This window comes from Meles meles, chromosome 12, assembly GCF_922984935.1.
Source record: "Meles meles chromosome 12, mMelMel3.1 paternal haplotype, whole genome shotgun sequence".
Lineage (NCBI taxonomy): Eukaryota > Metazoa > Chordata > Mammalia > Carnivora > Mustelidae > Meles > Meles meles.
The window spans coordinates 10031203-10053892 of record NC_060077.1 but is presented as its reverse complement, the minus strand read 5'-3'; the positions used below and the strand labels follow the sequence as shown (position 1 = coordinate 10053892).

The 22690-nt window shown below is 45.5% G+C and overlaps 1 protein-coding gene across 3 annotated transcripts; it reads left to right on the top strand.

Annotated features, from left to right (window-relative positions):
* The first annotated feature begins 3400 nt into the window (after positions 1 to 3400).
* On the top strand, positions 3401 to 13331 carry OAS1 (2'-5'-oligoadenylate synthetase 1). 3 transcript variants are annotated; one of them, XM_046026062.1, is made up of 6 exons: positions 3401 to 3662; positions 5730 to 6018; positions 8142 to 8326; positions 10923 to 11155; positions 11631 to 11784; positions 12915 to 13331. In XM_046026062.1, the coding sequence occupies exons 1-6, from the start codon at positions 3402 to 3404 to the stop codon at positions 13098 to 13100; spliced, it is 1308 nt and encodes a 435-aa protein (XP_045882018.1). In that variant the 5' UTR covers position 3401; the 3' UTR covers positions 13101 to 13331. The 3 variants fall into 3 exon arrangements, with proteins under 3 accessions (XP_045882018.1, XP_045882015.1, XP_045882016.1); XM_046026059.1 differs by having other exon boundaries at positions 3402 to 3662; positions 12820 to 13331; XM_046026060.1 differs by having other exon boundaries at positions 3402 to 3662; positions 11631 to 11873; positions 12820 to 12957.
* Positions 13332 to 22690: the final 9359 nt, after the last annotated feature.

Sequence of the window (22690 nt, the reverse complement as noted above, 5' to 3'; positions counted from 1 at the left end):
TCGCCAAGACCTATCCCAAAAGTGTTTAAGCAATTATAGGGAATGTTGGTTACTTCCCAGAAGGAATCATGAGTTTCATCCACCAGATGGCCAATTTAGAGACAAGATCTTTTTCTTATCCCCAAAAGGGTGGTTCTCAATCTTAGGGAAGAAATAGGCCTATTAGAGTCGCCTGTAGAGATTTTCTTTTCAAACTACCCGTGCTCTCCCTGCCACCCCACACCCAGACTCTAACTGTACCCTGGGGACAAGGTGTATATTTGAATATATTTCCTGGTTGATGCCTTGTGCCTCCCACCTCCCTCATGACTTTGCCAACCACTGTCCTAGTCCATCTGTTTTTCCTACGATTTAGCCAGCTGCCAGCAGGTGGAGAGAGGTACCAATTAGGGCTGTGGCGTCCCACCCTCACCCCTGCCCCTCCCAAGGAGTGGCAGGAGGCACTGGTTCCCCTGTGCTCAGGGCAGACATCACTAATCTCTCCCTGCGCTCATAGCAGACATTGCTAATCAATATGGCATCTTCCCCACAGAGCCTGCCAGCAGCCTCTGAATCCTTCTCAACACAGCATTCTATAGGCAGCCACCACCAGTCAGTCATGAACGGATGAAAAGAAAGCTAATATCCATCTCTAAAATGATTGATCTCCTTCCCCAGTATATAGACCTGCCAGAGAAGCCAAGATGAATATACATGAGGAAAGTTTTCAGAACTATCGGTACGCCTAACTTGACTAACGATCTTTTTCTCCCTCGCTGAAATAAAGCACAATGCATGTGGCAGTATAGTGGGGCCCAAAGCACCTGACAATAAAAAAAGCATGCCAGTTTTGTAATCAGTTCCGTCCAGCATTCAAATCCTGACGGGCACTAGTCTCTAGATGTGCAAACTCACTTCTCAGGCTCAGTTTCATCATCTGGAAAATGGGAACAACTAGAAATATTTCCAAGAGGTGAGACGAAGTTGCCGGGGTCTGGTCTCCCACCAGGGCTGATGAAGGTGGGCTCCGGGAAAGGGGAAGATCAAGGGGTTGGGGGTGCCTGGTGAAATCAGTACAAGTGGATTAAAATGCTCCGTGCTGTGGAATCCACTGGGCTGGCCCCTCCTCTGCTGAATCAGGTTTGCCAGGGGCATTGGCCTAACAAGGTTAAATAATACATTTGAACACCTTGGAAACACAAGTCATCGTGCATGTGCGGGACAGTTATAGCTAGCATGGCCCTGGCCCAAACTTGCTGTGTGATCTTGAACACATCACTTGGTCTGCAACTCTTTAGGTAGGACATCAGAGTGTCATGATTCTATAACTTGGTTGCCGAGATGCACAAATGTGCCTTAATTTCCCAATTGTTCAGTAAAGACCTAGACCTTTTTGCTGAGGGCAGGCCCCCTGCCTGGAGACCTGCATTGTCTCTATTGCATAAAACACAAGAATTTCTTGTTGCTGTTTCTCCAAGAGGAACAATAAGTTAAAGCCACCTGCAAAACACGCTGTCATAATTTTAGATTTTTCCAATTGTTTCCTCAGTCGTTTACAGTTGTGTTATTCTTACCCGGTTTGATACAGTGTGTCGTGAAACTTGACTTTACTTCATCTTTCCGAAGATTTCAGTGTTGGTTTTCTAAGGACGATTCTCTTTTATCCTCATGTTGGATCTGTTTATATGTATTCAGTCAACAGTATCATCCACCAAGAGAAGGGGAAGCAGTAAAAGAGAACACGATAATTTATTTGGGGTCTTTGAATTGCACTGCGGGGAGCACAGACCCAGGTAACCGCCTGGGTGTGTCCCCTTGGGGAGTGAGAGCCAGGAGTCTCCACTAGCAAATTGTGCAAGTATTAGGAAATGTACAGACGTAGTTTTCCAGAAATTGTGATTAGAAGATGCAATTACATGATACCATCCATCAGTCTTCTGAGTTCATGAGGTCAGTTACTAGGAAAATATCTTTCACAGATATTTCACAGAGTGGCCAGTTTTTATCCACAATGCAAATGCAGCTGCCCTGTGCTCAGCAGCTCCTGTTTCAAAAACCGGGATGAGGTGCCCGAAATGGGAGTCTCTCACTCAGGGGTTTTACACAGGTTCACAGTATTCATTTCATTGACAAATGCATTTGCCAGAAAGCGTCTGAGAGCAGAGAGAATCTTTGAAATTCACACAATCCAACTGGGAAGCAAAGTGCATGTCACCTAGAAGGAAACCCATCCCCTCTATGGTTACCTTTTCCCTTCCGCATAGGTCAACGTGCTATACAGAAGGAGTGGGAAGTGGCGATAATTTGCTGGTCTGGTTAAAAGAAGGGTGGTTAAGGGGTGCCAGGGTGGTTAAGGGGTGCCTGGGTGGCTCAGTGGGTTAAGCCTCTGCCTTCGACTCAGGTCATGATCTCAGGGTCCTGGGATCGAGCCGGGAGCCTGCTTCCCCCCACCATCCCCGCCTGCCTCTCTGCCTACTTGTGATCTCTCTGTCTGTCAAATAAATAAATAAATAAAATCTTTTAAAAAAAGAAAAGAAAGGAAATAAAGCCTATTAGTCGAAAGGAAAATATATACATAGCAGGATGCTTTAAAAAAAAAAAAAAAAGGACAGAACTCTGTGTGTGAGTGTATGTGTGTGTTAACCTAGACAAATATCTGAGGGGCGCCTGGGTGGCCTAGTGGGTTAAAGCCTCTGCCTTCGGCTCAGGTCATGAACCCAGGGTCCTGGGATGGAGCCCCGCATCAGCTCTCTGCTCCGCCGGGAGCCTGCTTCCTCCTCTCTCTCTGCCTGCCTCTGCCTGCTTGTGATCTCTGTCTGTCAAATAAATAAATAAATAAAATCTTTTTTTAAAAAATCTGAAAAGACCTATACCGAAGTGTTTATAGTGGTTTTTGAGTTTTAGGATCATGGATGGTCTTTATGCTTCTTGCTTTTCTGGCTTCTCTTCCACCTTACAATGTGCATATATTGCTGTAAAGATCATAGGAAACTATAAAACAGTTTGTCAGAAATGGAAAAAAGAGGAAACAGGAGACCATAAATCAGTTTCTAATGACAATTTCTCCTGGGTGATGTGCCGATAGCGGTTAAAAAGCAAGAGTTTCAGGGGCGCCTGGTGGCTCTGGCGGTCTAGTGTCTGCCTTCAGCTCAGGTCATGATTCCCCAGCCCGCCTGGCTCCCTGCTCAGCGGGAAGCCTACCTTGTCCACTGCCCCTCCCCCCAGCTCCTGCTCGCTCCCGCTCTCTCCGTCTCTCTCAAATAAATAAATAAAATCTGAAAAAAAAAAAAAAAGCGCAACAGTTTCAGACTTCAGCCTGATATTCTAGGCTGTTGCATAAACGATAAGGGAGCTGGCAGGGGAGAAGCCATTCAGGGCTGCGCCCAAGTGTTTGCCAAGCTAAGCTCCTCCCTTTCAAGGAAATGAAACTAACTGACTCAGGCAGCGGGATGGGGGAGGCTTCAGTTGTGGCCACACGCACTCCTGTCCCCAACCTGGGAATCATGAGGGAGCTGGAAGAGACCCCCGCCAGGAATCTGGACAAGTTCATTGAAAACCATCTCCTGCCAGACACGAATTTCCGCAGGCAGATCAAGGAAGCCGTTCACATCATCTCCACCTTCCTGAAGGAGAAGTGTTTCCAAGGATTCCCCCACCCTGTGCGGGTGACCAAAGTCATCAAGGTGAGCCCAAACCTCCCTCCCTGGGGAAGGGATGGCTGGATGGGCAATAGGTACATCAGACCTATTGTCTGTCCAGACAGACAGAAACAGGGCAGGTCTTTGGGACTGGCGGTTTCTGACATATCCAAAAAAAAAAAAAAAAAAAAAAAAAAAAAAATCTAACCATAACTTGTTAGAATAGATATTCTGGGGTGAGGACCTACATCTGCAACTTTTAAATAAATACCTGGCTGAAGTTTATGAACCGCTATCCTCAGCCACGTCCATTTCAAAGACAGGAAAACTGAGACCCGGCTCTAGGAAATAATTTGTTAATGAACGGCCAGGCTGGGCACTCACAATTTCTGCAGAATCATGAGCTGTTTAAGACTATACGTCCAGGGGGCTTTAGCCAACAACAACTGTTATTCCGATGATTTTGTGTGGCTACGAAAGTTGTAAGTGTTGCCTTCCGTAAAGTATTTATTCCACAAAAACAGAGCTGGGGATTGCTGAAAGGGGGTCCCGCACGAGCTCTGCTTTTCAACTTCCCTGATGACCCAGGCTTCTCTTTTCTTACTGACATGTAATTAACATACCACGTGATATTAGTTTCAGATACACAATGTATCGATTCGACCATTCTGTATGTTACTCAGTGCTCTTCCGGATAGATGTAGTCACCACCTGTCCCCACACAGTGTTATTACAGTATCACTGACTGTATTCCCTGTGCTGTACTTTTCATGTCTGGGACTTAACTGCATAACCGGAAGTTTGAACTTCTTAATCCCTTTTATTTATGTCGCTCATCCTCCACCCACCCACCTCCCCTCTGGCAACCACCTGTTTGTTCCCTGTATATGAGTCTCTTGTTTTGTTTGTTTAATTTTTTAGATTCCACACATGACTGAAATCATATGACATTTGTCTGGCTTATTTCACTTAGCATGATACCTTCTAGATCCATCCACGTTGTGGCGAATGGCAAGGTGTCATTGTTTTTATGGCTGAAGAATATTCCAGTGTGTGTGTGTGTGTGTGTGTGTGTGTGTGTGTGTGTACACACCACATCTTCTTTATCCATTCATCTATGGATGGATGCTTGGGCTGCTTCCACATCTTGGCTATTATAATCTTACCATAAACATTTTTGTATGTATCTTCTCAAATTAGTATTTTCATTTTCTTTGGGTACATACCCAATAATGGGATTACTAGATCATAAGGCAGCTCTATTTTTATTTTTTTTGAGGAACCTCCATACTGTCTTCCACAGTGGCTGCCCCAATCTCCATTCCCACCCACAGATGGGATCCCTTTTCCCCCCATCCACAGTAGGGACCCACCCTTTCATGGTCTGGTATCATGGTCTGGTTAAGAGTATAAATTTTGAGGGGTTCCTGGGTGGCTCAGTGGTTAGTTAAGCCTCTGCCTTCAGCTCAGGTCATGATCTCAGAGTCCTTGGATCGAACCCCGTTTCGGGCTCCTTGCTCAGTGGGGAGCCTGCTTCCCCACCCACTCTCTGCCTGCCTCTCTGCCTACCTGTGATCTCTGTCAAATAAATAAATAAAAACTTTTTTTAAAAGTATAAATTTTGAAAGCAGATCGCACCTGCTGGCTGTGAGACTTTGAGCAAGTCATTTCACCTCTCTGTGCTTCAGCTTCCTCCCCCACAACTCCCAGTGCCTGGTAGGGCTGTTCAGATTCTACGATGTATGTAAACCACCCAGCATGGGCCAGTCTACACTATAGAATCCTATACACAATAGTAAAGGTTAGGGAGTAAAGAACACAGATGCTAGAATGAGACAGCCAGGGTTTGAATTGCACCTCTGCCCCCTCTTACCAGGAGGCTGGGCTGCTGTACCCCCTCTCTGAGCACTTCGTTGCCACACTTGTAAAGTGGGATCTGATAACAAGAGTACGGGAGTTGCAGAGTCCTGTGGGCATTATGGGAGCTGAGATTGCTGATGCCCTCAGCGCAGAGGCTAAGGCTCAAGAATGTTAGTGATTGTCCTCATCATTTTATATATAGGGAGGCTCTCCTCAATGACGGTTAGTTCTCATTCTCCTCATCTGTTTTAGGGTGGCTCTTCAGGCAAAGGCACGTCCCTCAGAGGCCGATCAGATGCTGACCTTGTGGTCTTTCTTAGCAACCTCGGGAGTTTTCAGGAGCAGCTTTACAAAAGAGGAGAGTTCATCTGGGAAATTAAGAGGCAGCTGGAAGCCTGTCAAAGAGAAGAAGTCTTTGAAGTGCGGTTTGAGGTTGGGAGTCTGCAGTGGGAGAAGCCCCGAGCCCTCAGCTTCTGGCTCACGCACCCCTATCTCCCCAAAGAGGTGGAGTTTGATGTGCTGCCTGCCTTTGATGTCCTGGGTAAGCGCGCACGTGTGCGCACACACACACACACACACACACACACACACATACACACACATGGCTTTCCGCCCTTGTCCTGCATCAAGGCTTCTTTCTTTTTTCATATTTCTGAGCAGAAATCTCCCACAACTGTAGATTCTGACCCTGTCAGGACATCCTGCAAAGTGGGGAGAAGATCTTAGAATGAATGAGGTCATAACCGGCCACAGGGGTGACAGGAAACGGCAAACTGGCACAACTTGGGGGCAAGTCATTTCTCAGGGAATTCCCGTTCGGCTGGCTGCTTGTACTTGGGAATTCTCTGGCTGAAAATGAGGCAGCCTAGGCCCAGCCTAGAGTCAACACGTGAACTGCCTCTTTTACCCCAAACACAGGAGACCTCGCTAAACGCAGCTGAGGGTTGGAATCTCTAGATAATCTGCAGAAACATTTGGACGGGGAGCACCGCCTCGCCTCTCGGAGCTTCGATTCCCCCAGTACAAAACTGGTTAAACCAGGCCAGCGAGGTCATGTACTTCCTTTCAGCATTAAATGGTCATCTGCCTTAAGCTCTTACACAGGGTCTGGCCCATGGGAGGTGTTCAAAAATGTAAGTTCCCCAACTGTGTCCCGAGGCACCCTTGGGGACCACAGTGAAGGAACTCACAGGAGTGAATGGAATAGGGTTAGATTTTAAATTTTGGAGGGAAACACCATGACAGGTGTCGGATGCCGCAGAAACGACAACTGGTCCCTCGTACTCAACTACGTACATAGAACTGGGGTGGGCTTTATTATTGTTGTTTGGGGGGGTTTGTGGTTGTTGGTTGGTTGGTTTTGGGGTTTTGTTTTTTTTTTTTGCTTCTACTTTTGTTTTTGTTTTTGTTTGGTTTGGTTTGGTTTGGCATAGGGGACCTGTGAGAATAATACCAAAACTCTAGAAGCACCTGGAAATGAGAGCGTTTGGGAAATCTTTCCTTGGTGCCATGTCTGGTGTTGGGAGCTGGCATTCCATTGGCTACCCAAAAAATAAGAGGGGGAGAGGGAAGGGGAGGAAGGACGTGCCAGGCTGAGGGAACAGCACAAGCAAAGGTCTGGAGAAGAGGGATCAGGATGATTGGGGGATCTGAAGGATGCTGACGATGAACAGAGGGTAGAGGGCAAGGGGGAGTGGGGAAGGCGAGGAGGGAGGCAGCTAGCTGATCCTGCAGTAGCCTGGACCCTTGGCTGTGGATTTGTCCTGAGCACGTTGGGTAGCTGTGGAAGGGTTTCAAGCAGGGTCAGATTTCTCTTTTAGAATGACGGCCCAGCGATAGTGTGGAAACAGGTGGGAAGAGGGGTAAGACAAGAGGACAGAGACAGCCGATCAACAGTGATAAGCACAGGTTACCCACGGGCACCTGTTGCAGACCAGGCATTGTTCTCTGGCCATGTGTGAGCCCAACAGGGAGCATAAGTACAGAAATAAATGGAATGATACCTGCTGTGACAAAAAACATAAGAGGATTGATACAATGGAGAGCAACAGAGGGCAGAGGGTTTTCTAGGACAGAGTGATGACGGAGGGTCCCCTGAGGAGGTGATATCTGACCTGAGACCCAAGGGATGGGAAGGAACCCACCTGGGGAAGATCTGGGGGTTCCAGCAAGTGCAAAGGCCCTGAGACAGGAATGAGCTTGGTGTATTTGAAGATGAGATAGAAGGCCACGTGGTGTCCATGGCAAGGGAGCAATGTAGGAGGTGAGATGGGAGTGGTGGCAGGAGACAGATCACATCTAGTTTCATAGGGCATTGATTGCAGGGATGCTGGATGTCATTCCAGATGTTGTAGGGAGCAAGAAGCCACGCGCCCAGGTTTTGAAAGGCCTCTCTGGGAGCTGGGTCGAGAATGGGCTGTGAGGGAACCAGTGAGGAGGCTGCTGCCCAGTCCTGGTGGGAGAGAGGGGTGATGGCCGCCTGGACGGGGTGGCAGCAGGAGATCTGGGAGAAGGGAAGGCTGGGGACAGACTCCAGGCCCCCGGGCTCTGGGCCTGCTGCCCCTCCTGCTGTGCCCCACGGCCAGCAAGCTTGTTGCCCCAGAACAACTGAAAGGACCCTAGAGAAGCGCTGACATCTTCAGGTTATGGATTTGTCCCTAACAGGTCAGTGGACCAATAACGGCCAACCTAACCCTGAAATCTACATCACGCTCATTCGAGAGTGCCAGGTGCTGGGGAAAGAGGGTGAGTTCTCCACCTGCTTCACGGAGCTGCAGCGAGACTTCCTGAGGCAGCGCCCAACCAAGGTGAAGAGCCTCATCCGCTTGGTCAAGTACTGGTTCCAGAAGGTATGTTCCTCCCGCTGGTGGGCAGAGGAGGAGGAGGAGGGAGCGAAGGAAACAGGGAGGACTATAGAATGGAGGGAGGGAAGGAGAGGAGAGAGGTGTGGGAAGGGGAGAAGGAGAGGGAGGGAGAGGAAGGAGAGGAAGAGAGAGGGAGGGGAATCAAGAAGGATGAGATGGCAGGAAGGGGAGAGGAAAGGGAGGAGGAGAGGGTATGTGTGGGGAAGGAGGGGCTCCCTGCTCAGCGGGGAGTCTGCTTCTCTCCCTCTCCCTCTGCCTCTCTCCCCAGCTCCTGCTCCCTCTCTTGTGCACACATCTCTCTCCAATAAATAAATAAATAGAATCTTAAAAAAATTAATTAATTAAGGCAAAGCAAGACAATCCTTTATTTGCCAGACATCCTAGCTTGCTGTTCAAGGAAATGGGATCACAGAGGCTGAGCATCTTAGAACTTACTAAAGTGGTTCTTGACAAGTGTAACAACAGCCCCCAAGGATACTGAAAATTCATGAGGACGTTTTTGGTAACCACAGTGATAGGGGGGCAAGGATGCTACTGACAATCAGTGGAAAGAAGCCAGGAATATTAGTTGTTTGACCATGAGCAAGATAGTCCCACACAATAAGGAACTGTCTCTTTCCCTCCATCCCTCCACTCCCTCCCTGCCCCTCCTCCCCTCCCTCTTCTTTCCTGTAAAACAACACAGGAATCCCACCCTACTCTAACTCCACTCACCACCACCATCACCACCTGCAACTTACATGCCACGTTGTTGTGTGTTTCAAGTCTCTATATTTTCAAGTACTGCAAAGCATTTCTGTCATTTTTCCATACCTCAAGCTCATTTCAACTCTATGTGTATTTACCACGTTTTTCACCATCAGCTCTTTCTTATGTCTCTCTCCTTCCTCCTGGGATCAGGTTCTTTCTTCCTGAAGTGTGTCCTGGAAGATTTATTTATCTATCTATTTATTTATTTATTTATTGCTGACAGTCTTCTGATAATGAGCTCTTAGTTTTTGTTTACCTGAAAATGTCTTGATCTTAAACTTCATCGTTGATGGGTACTTTTGCTGGATTGGCAGTCATTTCAGTACAAGGAAATATATTACTCCGTCTTCCAGGGTCACTAGTGAGAAGTCAGTTGTCAGTCTAACCATAGATCCTTTGTAGGTAATCTGTCTTATTCCTCTGGCTGCATTTATATTTTTCTCTTTGTCTTTGATTTTGTTTCATTTCAATGTGTAGTGTCTTTTTTTTTTTAAGATTTTATTTATTTATTTGACAGAGATAGAGAGAGCCAGAGAGCACAAGCAGAGGGTAGCGATGGCAGAGGGAGAAGAAGAGGCAGGCTCCCCTATGAGCAGGGAGCCTGATGCAGGGGTTGATCCCAGGACCCGGGGATCACAACCCGAGCTGAAGGCAGATGCTCAACCAACTGAGCAAGCCAGGTGCCCGTGTCTGAGGTGTCTTAATGATGATTCCTTTTTCACTTCTCCCGCCTGAAGTTCACGGGGTCCTTCACTGGGATTCCTGAATCTGTGAATGGATATCTTTCATCAGTTTTGGAAACTCTCAGCCATTCTCCTAAAACATTGTCTTTTCTCTCTCTTCCTCGCCTCCTGGAACTCCAATTAAATGTATGTTAGACTTCACTCTATCTTCCATTATCTTTATACCCTCTTCCACATTTTCCATCTTCCTGCCTCTCCGTGCTTTATTCGGAACAGTTTATTCTAACATACTAATTCATTAATTTCCCCCTTAAGTGTATCTAATTTGCAGTTGAGTTATTAATTACAGTTTTTGTAAAGTTTTGTTCAACAATTTCAATTTTATTCTCTTTCAAATATGCTAAGTTACTTCTCATGGCTTCTAATTTCCTGTAGTTCAAGCTCTACTTTTATTTCTGTAAACAGAATATTTCTAGTTGTTTTAAAGTCTCTATGTGATTCTTCAATATTTAAAATTTTGTGGACTTATTACTATTTTCACTTTTTTTTTTTTTTGATGGTTATTACTCTTGGTGTCTTATTTCCTTGTGTGCCTGGTTATTTCTGTGCCAGTCCTGGTACTTGAAAAGTACTTCTGAAATCATTTGAGGCTTTGGGTTTCATATCTTATTCCAAAGGGAATTTTGTTTGGCTCTTAGGAATTCTACAAGTTCTTCTTCTCAGTTAATTTTCACAGTATCCTTATGGGCTTGGTGCTACGATGACCCTTCATCGGGCGGGTTTGAAAAACGAGGCTTCATGAGTCTAAGTTGTCTTCCTGGAATTGGACACCAATGGAACCAAGACTCAAACCCACATCACTCAGAATCCAGAGCCCAAGCTCTTAGCCCAGGAGCGAGTAAACATTTTTCCATAATGCCCTAGGTAGTAAATATTTTAGACCTCGTGGGCCACATAGTCTCTGTCACAACTACTCAAGTCTGTATTATGGAAGCAGCCTAGACTCCATGGGAATGAATGGCCGTGGCTTTGCTCCGCGGAAATGTTATTTACAAAAGCAGATGACAGGCTGGATTTGGCCTCTGGGAAATGTGCTTTCCGCCCCAGCTGGATAAGTGCATGTTTCTGATTCCTTTTCCTCCTCTCAGTGTAAGGAGAAGCTTGGGAAGCCACTGCCGCAGCAGTATGCCTTGGAGCTCCTGACAGTCTATGCCTGGGAGCAGGGCAGCAAGGAAACAGAGTTCAGCACCGCTCAGGGATTTCAGACCGTCTTGAAATTAGTCCTGAACTACCAGCAGCTCTGCATCTACTGGACAAAGTATTACAACTTTGAAAACCCGACTATTAGACGATACCTGGAGAGGCAGCTTGCAAAACGCAGGTACTCTATCTCCACATGGGTCAGCTTCCCCACGTAAATGAGCCCCTAGGTGTAGGCGTGGCTCCTTGGCAATGAGGGCTCCTAGTTTGCTGGTCCTTTTCTGTGACCAGCCATTGTGCTGAGCCTTTTCCTGCTGCCATCTGATTTAAACAACAACCTCCAACCCTGTGAGGCCTGCCTCTCCATACCTACAGTACGGATGGGTAAACTGAAGTTCTGAGGGGTAAGGAGCTACGCTTAACAGAATATAAGTGGAAGAGCTGAAATTTGAACTAAAATAGCAACAGCTGGAGTGATGATCCTAATTGCTCCCGGGGATGAAGGGCTTGCTGTAAGACTAACGCCCCAGGAAATAGCACCCTGCTCCTGTCCTGAGTCCGTGTCAAGCTGGTGTTTTGCCCTGCTGGGAGCTTCTGAATCCCCCAGACACCGGCCCTGGTTTGTCACCCATCCCTCTCTCACTGTTTCTCTCCAGGCCTGTGATTCTGGACCCGGCTGACCCGACGGGAAATGTGGCGGGTAGAGACTCATACCCCTGGCGGCGGCTGGCAGACGAGGCCAGGGCCTGGCTGAGCTACCCATGCTTTAAGAAAGGAGATGGGTCTCCAGTGGGCTCCTGGGACGTGCCTGTGAGACCTTCTGCTTCCTCCCTGTTATCCTCCCCCCACCCCCTCTACACAGCATGGGCCATGTGAGACTGATGCATTCTAATGTACTTGTAAGCGACTATGGTCATTATCTGGCGTGTACTGACCTCTCATTACCTTCTAAGTCCTGTGTGGGGCATTTCGCATGTTTTGTCCCATCTCTAACCTCCCATCGTGTCCCTTGAGATAGGCATGTCCTACTCTCCCCATGTCCCAGGTGACGAAGCAGGCTTAGAGCAGTCAAGTGACCTTCATTCTCTCCAGAGAAAGTGTTCTTTGCTCGAACTCATATCCATAGGGTCTCAGGCTGTGCTCCATAGTTTCTGTCATCTTGGCCCCATTCAGAGGGTTCCTGGGATGTGCATATCCCTGGTCCAGACTTCACTCTTCAGTTAACATGACCCTGGCCAGGGGCCACTCTGTCAGCAGCCCCAGCGGGCTCATTCCTCTATGAATAAGAATAAATCCTAACAACCGCCACTTACTGAATACTTGCTTCGGGCTCAGGTTCTGTCCTAAAAGCTCCCTTATTTCATTAAATCATCACAACACCCTTTGAGGTGTGTGTGTGTGCTACTCCCAATCTTACATACGAGAAAAGGAGATGTGAAGTCATCTGCTCCAGGACATTTATCTAGGGAGCGGTAGAGCTGGGATCTGAAGTGAGTGACCCCAACGCCAGTGCTCGGCACCCCCGTGCTCGCCCTGGCAGGGAGTGGCCTTCAGAGTTGCCCTGCCCCGGTCTGGGGGTGGTCAGATCCGTCCCTGCATGTGGGCAAGTCAGGAAGGGGCATAGCCTTGAACATGGGGTTTGCTGTAGTCGAGGCAAGCCTCAAGGGGCTGACTGCTGGCATCTGTCTGCTGACCCCCATCTCAGCAGCTGAGACTTCTTTGTCCTTCCTCAAGAGGGATCCGGGGGGCCCTGTCTCACAGTATGCACCCTAACTGCTCACGGAGACCCAGCGCCGAGGTGGAAGGATCGGTTCTCCCGGGTGACCGTGCGCTTTACGCTTTCAGCTTGCGGAAGACATCGAAGATAGCTGGGCAACTCGTGAGCACAGGATGTATTCTCCCGAGGCTTATGGATGGCACCCTGTAGTTGCTGGGAGGAGCCTCAGTGCAGCCATGATGCAGTCCACTGCCCCGAAGGAAGAAGACTGGGCGTGTGCCATCCTCTGAGCACCAGTGAGCCTTACGGGGAAGGGCTCCAGAATCATCCAGCCCTGCCCCCTCATCTCAGGGGTCGGGGGAGGTCCCTTGATCCAGAGGGCAGAAGACGACTCCGATCCCAACAGTGAATTGGTGTTAGACCTGAGACGGGGATTCAGGCTTCCTGACCGCCGACCCTTCCCCTGTTCTGTGCTCCTCCTCCTCTCAGCACTGATTTCCCTGCAGCCTCACCTGCCCCAGCCTGGTCTCTGACCATCATCTCCGGGAGACAACCAGAGAGCCTTAGCTTTCTTCTGTGTTCCTGGTGCGGGGCCTGCTGTCCAATTTATCGTCAGTAACAATAAAAAGATCAGCAAATACCGTGTGTTGGGTGTTTATTAACTGCAAGTCCCATGACCAAGAGCTATATATCTGCATATTATAGGTGTGCGTATATAAACCGATACAACTTGAAATATGTATTGAGCACCTACTATGTTCTGGGCTCTGGGATCCCTGCCTCCTGGTCCGATGTTTGCATGTACTGACTTTTAATAGCGGATCCTTTTGGATCCTTCTAACTTTCAGAAGGATCTAAGACTGGCCTCTTTGATTCATCCCGTCTACATTTCTGATTATTTATGGGGGAGAAGTTTCAGAACTGCCCTGTCTGATGCAGTAGCCCTGAGTCCCACGTGGCTCCCTGGGCACTGGAAATGCAGCTGGTCCAATTCCAGATGTGCTGGAGGGAGTTTGTTAAACACATGCCTGGTTTCAGACACTTAGCACACACACGCCGAAAAGAAGAATGTTGCATTCCTTTTTTTTTAAGACTATTTATTTATTTGAGAGAAAGAGAGAGAGCATTAGTGGGGGGGGCTTCAGAAGGAGGGGGAGAAACAGGCTCCCTGCTGAGCGGAGAGCCCGATGTGGGGCTCGATCCCAGGACCCCAGGACGGCGACCTGAGCCAAAGCAGACCCTTAACCCACTGAGCCACCCAGGCGCCCCAAGAATGTCACATTCTTTTTTTTTTTCCCATTTTATTTATTTTTTCAGCGTAACAGTATTCATTCTTTTTGCACAACACCCAGTGCTCCATGCAAAACGTGCCCTCCCCATTACCCACCACCTGTTCCCCCAACCTCCCACCCCTGACCCTTCAAAACCCTCAGGTTGCCCCAACCTCCCACCCCTGACCCTTCAAAACCCTCAGGTTGTTTTTCAGAGTCCATAGTCTCTTATGGTTCGCCTCCCCTCCCCAATGTCCATAGCCCGCTCCCCCTCTCCCAATCCCACCTCCCCCCAGCAACCCCCAGTTTGTTTTGTGAGATTAAGAGTCATTTATGGTTTGTCTCCCTCCCAATCCCATCTTGTTTCATTTATTCTTCTCCTATCCCCCTACCCCCCCATGTTGCTTCTCCACGTCCTCATATCAGGGAGATCATATGATAGTTGTCTTTCTCCGATTGACTTATTTCACTAAGCATGATACGCTCTAGTTCCATCCACGTCGTCGCAAATGGCAAGATTTCATTTCTTTTGATGGCTGCATAGTATTCCATTGTGTATATATACCACATCTTCTTTATCCATTCATCTGTTGATGGACATCTAGGTTCTTTCCATAGTCTGGCTATTGTAGACATTGCTGCTATAAACATTCGGGTACACGTGCCCCTTTGGATCACTATGTTTGTATCTTTAGGGTAAATACCCAGTAGTGCAATTGCTGGGTCATAGGGTAGTTCTATTTTCAACATTTTGAGGAACCTCCATGCTGTTTTCCAGAGTGGTTGCACCAGCTTGCATTCCCACCAACAGTGGAGGAGGGTTCCCCTTTCTCCGCATCCTCTCCAGCATCTGTCATTTCCTGACTTGTTAATTTTAGCCATTCTGACTGGTGTGAGGTGATATCTCATTGTGGTTTTGATTTGTATTTCCCTGATGCCAAGTGACGTGGAGCACTTTTTCATGTGTCTGTTGGCCATCTGGATGTCTTCTTTGCAGAAATGTCTGTTCATGTCCTCTGCCCATTTCTTGATTGGATTGTTTGTTCTTTGGGTGTTGAGTTTGCTAAGTTCCTTATAGATTTTGGATACTAGCCCTTTATCTGATATGTCGTTTGCAAATATCTTCTCCCATTCTGTCAGTTGTCTTTTGGTTTTGTTAACTGTTTCCTTTGCTGTGCAAAAGCTTTTGATCTTGATGAAATCCCAATAGTTCATTTTTGCCCTTGCTTCCCTTGCCTTTGCCGTTGTTCCTAGGAAGATGTTGCTACGGCTGAAGTCGAAGAGGTTGCTGCCTGCATTCTCCTCAAGGATTTTGATGGATTCCTTTCTCACATTGAGGTCCTTCATCCATTTGGAGTCTATTTTCGTGTGTGGTGTAAGGAAGTGGTCCAATTTCATTTTTCTGCATGTGGCTGTCCAATTTTCCCAGCACCATTTATTGAAGAGGCTGTCTTTTTTCCATTGGACATTCTTTCCTGCTTTGTCGAAGATTAGTTGACCATAGAGTTGAGGGTCGATTTCTGGGCTCTCTATTCTGTTCCACTGATCTATGTGTCTGTTTTTGTGCCAGTACCATGCTGTCTTGATGATGACAGCTTTGTAATAGAGTTTGAAGTCCGGAATTGTGATGCCACCAACTTTGGCTTTGTTCTTCAATATTTCTTTGGCTATTCGAGGTCTTTTCTGGTTCCATATAAATTTTAGGATTATTTGTTCCATTTCTTTGAAAAAAATGGATGGTATTTTGATAGGGATTGCATTAAATGTGTAGATTGCTTTAGGCAGCATAGACATTTTCACAATATTTATTCTTCCAATCCAGGAGCATGGAACATTTTTCCATTTTTTTGTGTCTTCCTCAATTTCTTTCATGAGTACTTTATAATTTTCTGTGTATAGATTCTTAGTCTCTTTGGTTAAGTTTATTCCTAGGTATCTTATAGTTTTGGGTACAATTGTAAATGGGATTGACTCCTTAATTTCTCTTTCTTCAGTCTTGTTGTTGGTGTACAGAAATGCAACTGATTTCTGTGCATTGATTTTATATCCTGACACTTTACTGAATTCCTGTACAAGTTCTAGCAGTTTTGGAGTGGAGTCTTTTGGGTTTTCCACATATAGTATCATATCATCTGCGAAGAGTGATAGTTTGACTTCTTCTTTACCAATTTGGATGCCTTTAATTTCTTTTTGTTGTCTGATTGCTGAGGCTAGGACTTCTAGTACTATGTTAAATAGCAGTGGTGATAATGGACATCCCTGCCGTGTTCCTGACCTTAACGGAAAAGCTTTCGGTTTTTCTCCATTGAGAATGATATTTGCGGTGGGTTTTTCATAGATGGCTTTGATAATATTGAGGTATGTGCCCTCTATCCCTACACTTTGAAGAGTTTTGATCAGGAAGGGATGCTGTACTTTGTCAAATGCTTTTTCAGCATCTATTGGGAGTATCATATGGTTCTTGTTCTTTCTTTTATTAATGTGTTCTATCACATTGATTGATTTGCGGATGTTGAACCAACCCTGCAGCCCTGGAATAAATCCCACTTGATCGTGGTGAATAATCCTTTTAATGTACTGTTGAATCCTATTGGCTAGTATTTTGGCGAGAATTTTTGCGTCTGTGTTCATCAAGGATATTGGTCTGGGGGCACCTGGGTGGCTCAGTGGGTTAAGCCGCTGCCTTCAGCTCAGGTCATGGTCTCAGGGTCCTGGGATCGAGTCCCACATCGGGCTCTCTCCTCGGCGGGGAGCCTGCTTCCCTCTCTCTCTCTCTCTGCGCCTGCCTCTCTGCCTACTTGTGATCTCTCTCTGTCAAATAAATAAAATCTTAAAAAAAAAAAGGATATTGGTCTGTAGTTCTCTTTTTTGGTGGGATCCTTGTCTGGTTTTGGGATCAAGGTGATGCTGGCCTCATAAAATGAGTTTGGAAGTTTTCCTTCCATTTCTATTTTTTGGAACAGTTTCAGGAGAATAGGAATTAGTTCTTCTTTAAATGTTTGGTAGAATTCCCCTGGGAAGCCGTCTGGCCCTGGGCTTTTGTTTGTTTGGAGGTTTTTGATGACTGTTTCAATCTCCTTACTGGTTATGGGCCTGTTCAGGTTTTCTATTTCTTCCTGGTTCAGTTGTGGTAGTTTATATGTCTCTAGGAATGCATCCATTTCTTCCAGATTGTCCAATTTGTTGGCGTAGAGTTGCTCATAGTATGTTCTTATAATTGTCTGTATTTCTTTGGTGTTAGTTGTGATCTCTCCTCTTTCATTCATGATTTTATTGATTTGGGTCCTTTCTCTTTTCTTTTTGATGAGTCTGGCCAGGGGTTTATCAATCTTATTGATTCTTTCAAAGAACCAGCTCCTAGTTTCATTGATTTTTTCTATTGTTTTTTTGGTTTCTATTTCGTTGATTTCTGCTCTGATCTTTATGATTTCTCTTCTCCTGCTGGGTTTAAGGTTTCTTTCTTGTTCTTTCTCCAGCTCCTTTACGCGTAGGGTTAGGTTATGTACTTGAGACCTTTCTTGTTTCTTGAGAAAGGCTTGTACCGCTATATATTTTCCTCTCAGGACTGCCTTTGCTGTGTCCCACAGATTTTGAACTGTTGTGTTTTCATTATCATTTGTTTCCATGAATTTTTTCAATTCTTCTTTAATTTCCTGGTTAACCCATTCATTCTTTAGAAGGATGCTGTTTAGTCTCCATATATTTGGGTTCTTTCCAGCTTTCTTCTTGTGATTGAGTTCTAGCTTCAGAGCATTGTGGTCTGAAAATATGCAGGGAATAATCCTAATCTTTTGATACCGGTTGAGACCTGATTTGTGACCCAGGATGTGATCTATTCTGGAGAAGGTTCCATGTGCACTAGAGAAGAATGTGTATTCTGTTGCTTTGGGATGAAATGTTCTGAATATATCTGTGATGTTCATCTGGTCCAGTGTGTCATTTAAGGCCTTTATTTCCTTGTTGATCTTTTGCTTGGATGATCTGTCCATTTCAGTGAGGGGAGTGTTCAAGTCCCCTACTATTATTGTATTATTATTGATGTGTTTCTTTGATTTTGTTATTAATTGGTTGATATAGTTGGCTGCTCCCACGTTAGGGGCATAGATATTTAAAATTGTTAGATCTTCTTGTTGGACAGACCCTTTGAGTAGGATATAGTGTCCTTCCTCATCTCTTATTATAGTCTTTGGCTTAAAATCTAATTGATCTGATATAAGGATTGCCACCCCAGCTTTCTTCTGATGCCCATTAGCATGGTAAATTGTTTTCCACCCCCTCACTTTAAATCTGGAGGTGTCTTCGCGTCTAAAATGAGTTTCTTGTAGGCAACATACTGATGGGTTTTGTTTTTTTATCCATTCTGATACCCTGTGTCTTTTGATTGGGGCATTTAGCCCATTAACATTCACGTAACTATTGAGAGATATGAATTTAGTGCCATTATTAGCCTGTAAGGTGACTGTTACTGTATATTGTCTCTGTACCTTTCTGATCTACTACTTTTAGGCTCTCTCTTTGCTTAGAGGACCCCTTTCAATATTTCCTGTAGAGCTGGTTTGGTGTTTGCAAATTCTTTCAGTTTTTGTTTGTCCTGGAAGCTTTTGATCTCTCCTTCTATTTTCAATGATAGCCTAGCTGGATAGAGTATTCTTGGCTGCATGTTTTTCTCGTTTAGTGCTCTGAATATATCATGCCAGCTCTTTCTGGCCTGCCAGGTCTCTGTGGATAAGTCTGCCGCCAATCTAATATTTTTACCATTGTATGTTACAGACTTCTTTTCTCTGGCTGCTTTCAGGATTTTCTCTTTGTCACTAAGACTTATAAATTTTACTATTAGGTGACGGGGTGTGGACCTATTCTTGTTGACTTTGAGGGGGGTTCTCTGCATCTCCTGGATTTTAATGCTTGTTCCCTTTGCCATATTAGGGAAATTCTCTCCAATGATTCTCTCCAATAGACCTTCTGCTCCCCTCTCTGTTTCTTCTTCTTCTGGAATCCCAATTATTCTAATGTTGTTTCGTCTTATGGTGTCACTTATCTCTCGAATTCTCCCCTCATGGTCCAGTAGCTGTTTGTCCCTCTTTTGCTCGGCTTCCTTATTCTCTGTCATTTGGTCTTCTATATCACTAATTCTTTCTTCTGCCTCATTTATCCTAGCAGTGAGAGCCTCCATTTTTGATTGCACCTCATTAATAGCTTTTTTGATTTCAACTTGGTTAGGTTTTAGTTCTTTAATTTCTCCAGAAAGGGCTTTAATATCTCCAGAGAGGGTTTCTCTAATATCTTCCATGCCTTTTTCGAGCCCGGCTAGAATGTTCAGAATCGTCATTCTGAACTCTTGATCTGACATATTACCCATGTCTGTGTTGATTAGGTCCCTAGCCTTCGGTACTGTCTCTTGTTCTTTTGTTTGTGGTGATTTTTTCCGCCTTGTCATTTTGTCCAGATAAGAGGATATGAAGGAGCAAATAAACTACTAAAAGGGTGGCAAAGACCCCGGAAAAATGCGCTGTAACCAAATCAGAAGAGACCCCAAATTGTGGGGGGGAGAAAGGGGATAAAAACAGGTTCTTTCAGAAAGTGGTTGATTTTCTGTTTCTAGAGTTCTGTTCTTCTTCTCTTCGCTCTCCCGTTGGATTTGTAGGTGTTTGCAATGTTTAGATAAGCTATCGAGCTGATCTCCTGCTACCTGATGTAGTCTCAGGCTGCTACTTCTCCGCCATCTTGACTCCTCAGAATGTCACATTCTTGACAACTGATCATGTTTTATACTGATTGCATGTTGAAATGACAAAACTTTTTGAGATATTGAGTTAAATCAAAGCAGACTTCTCTGTTTCTTTTTGCTTTTTACCACGGCTCCTAAAAATGTTAAAATTATACCCTGCGGCACACCTTTGATTTCTATATATTCCACAGCTCTGTCCCAGAAGGTGACTCGCAGGATTCAAGAGTACACTAGGCCATCAGACATCACCACACTGTTTCATCCTTGGTACCAATACCAGCATTTCATTTACAAGGCTCGAAATATTAAAACAACAACAACAACAACAACCCAGGACCAAGCATGCTCTTGTCATCTCGGTCGCTGGTCACCTCAAGTGGCTGACCAAGTCTTGGGCTTATCCATCTTCCTACTCCTGCTTTTAAGTCTCCAGCATCCCTGTGAGTTGGGTTTTGTTCTTGTTGCCATAATAACACACTGAGGTCAGGGCAATTGCTTGGGTTCACCTGGCAAGTGAGAGACAGAGCCTGAACTCGAACCCTAGTCCTTGCTTGGGATCTCATGCCCTTGATCACTGCTGCATGGTCTTAATGCATCTTCGTTCCCCACTCTGGTGACCCCGAGAAGACACCTAGCCCAGGGAGCTCCCAGGAGAGGGAGTCCCAGCTGCTGCCCTTCCAAATCCATCCACACGCTGACAGCCAAGTCACCCCGCACATGGGCTGCTTAGTGAGGCAGGGGCACTAAGACAGCCCTGTTCCTGGGAGACATGGAGCTCCTCTGACAAGTCACGGGGCTAAAGGACTCCCCACTGGTCTTGCTGACCTTCTCTAGACTGCAAAGTCAGCTTTTCTAACTTCTTGCCTTTGTTCAGAGTCAGACTCAGACTCAATCAATCAAGGCCTACCCACTTTCCCGGAGGCTTCCATCTTCCTCCTCAATTTCTCTTGCACATTTAATCCTACATCGGCTTCATGGAGTTACCAAGACCACCAGGTTTATACCCAAAGAATACAAAAACACTGATTCGAAAAGATACATGCATCCCTATGTGTATTACAGCCTTATTTACAACAGGCAAATTATGGAAGCAGCCCAAGTGCTCATTGATTGAAGAATGGACAAAGAAGGTGTGGTGTATATATGCAATGGAATATTACTCAGCCATAAACAAGCCTGAAATCTTGCCATTCGCCACAACATGGGTGGATCTAGAAAGTATAATGCTAAGTGAAATAAGCCAGTCAGTGAAAGACTAATACCATATGATTTCATTACTATGTGGAGTTTAAGAAACAAAACAAATGAACAAGGAAAAAAGAGACAAACCAAAACAGACTCATAACTATAGAGATCAAACAGGTGGTTGCCAGCGGTGGGGACTGGGGAGGGGTATCAAACAGATAAAGGAGATCAGGAGCACAAACTTACTTGAGTAATGTACGGAATTATTGAATCACTGTCTGGTGCCCTTGAAACTAATATAAGACTGTATGTTAAATACACGGAAATTAAAAATAATAATAGTAATCCAAATTGGAATCAGCTGTTAGAATCTAAACTCAAAATGTTTTTCCGTTTTCCTAGCCAAATGCACTTATCTTAATTATTCTGCTTCCAACAGTGAAAGCAATTAATCTTTGTAAATCCACGACAGAGTCTCCTGGAAATCATGGTTACTATTAAAAAGTAATAATAAATAAATCTTATATGGAGGGGGTAAAGCCCTGGCCTCCCATGGCCCTCTCTATTTCTATGTTAATTTTCACTCAATGTATGAAGTTCCACCCAAAATATGGGGAGGCAGTGGACTGGAATCATATAAATAAGTTTAGGAAGAATGACACCGACGTTCTAGTGAGACCGCCATCCGTGAACTGGGAGTTTCTCTTCACCGATATTTTTTTTTTCTCATTTTATTTATTTTTTCAGCGTAACAGTATTCATTCTTTTTGCACAACACCCAGTGCTCCATGCAAAACGTACCCTCTCCATTACCCACCACCTGTTCCCCCAACCTCCCACCCCTGACCCTTCAAAACCCTCAGGTTGCCCCAACCTCCCACCCCTGACCCTTCAAAACCCTCAGGTTGTTTTTCAGAGTCCATAGTCTCTTATGGTTCGCTTCCCCTCCCCAATGTCCATAGCCCGCTCCCCCTCCCCCAATCCCACCTCCCCGCAGCAACCCCCAGTTTGTTTTGTGAGATTAAGAGTCATTTATGGTTTGTCTCCCTCCCAATCCCATCTTGTTTCATTTATTCTTCTCCTATCTCCTACCCCCCCATGTTGCTTCTCCATGTCCTCATATCAGGGAGATCATATGATAGTTGTCTTTCTCCGATTGACTTATTTCACTAAGCATGATACGCTCTAGTTCCATCCACGTCGTCGCAAATGGCAAGATTTCATTTCTTTTGATGGCTGCATAGTATCTTCACCGATATTTTTTAAAAGATTTTATTTATTTATTTGGCAGAGAGAGATCACAAGTAGGCAGAGAGGCAGGCAGAGAGACAGAGGGGGAAGCAGGCTCCCCGCTGAGCAGAGAGCCCGGTGTGGGGCTCGATCCCAGGACCCTGAGATCATGACCTGAGCCGAAGGCAGTGGCTTAACCCACTGAGCCACCCAGGCGCCCTTCACTGATTTTTTTAAATGACACTGTAACTATTACAATTTTTCACTGCGTATATATCTCATGTCCTTTGTCATATTAGTCTTACATATTTGTTTCTATGTTACTGTATTCAGTATGCTTTCTTTAATTATATTTTGTAGCATTTGGTTCCTGGAAGACCTAAATGTCTTCTTAAATATTTTTATTTGTTATTTATTTGAGAGAGAGCAAGAGAGCACAAGTGGGGGGAGGAGCAGAGAGAGTGAGAGAAGCAGACTCCTCCCTGAGATCAGGACCTGAGCCGAAGGTAGACACTTAACCAACTAAGCCACCTAGGCGCCCCTGACTTTGTCAATTTTGTGCAATAAACTTGTATTATTCTATGA

Coding starts and splice junctions, on each gene's coding strand:
- OAS1 (XM_046026062.1), top strand. CDS start 3,402: ATGAAACTAACTGACTCAGGCAGCGGGATGGGGGAGGCTTCAGTTGTG. Junction 6,019..8,141: donor GCCTGCCTTTGATGTCCTGG/GTAAGCGCGCAC, acceptor TGTCCCTAACAG/GTCAGTGGACCAATAACGGC. Junction 11,156..11,630: donor AGGCAGCTTGCAAAACGCAG/GTACTCTATCTC, acceptor GTTTCTCTCCAG/GCCTGTGATTCTGGACCCGG.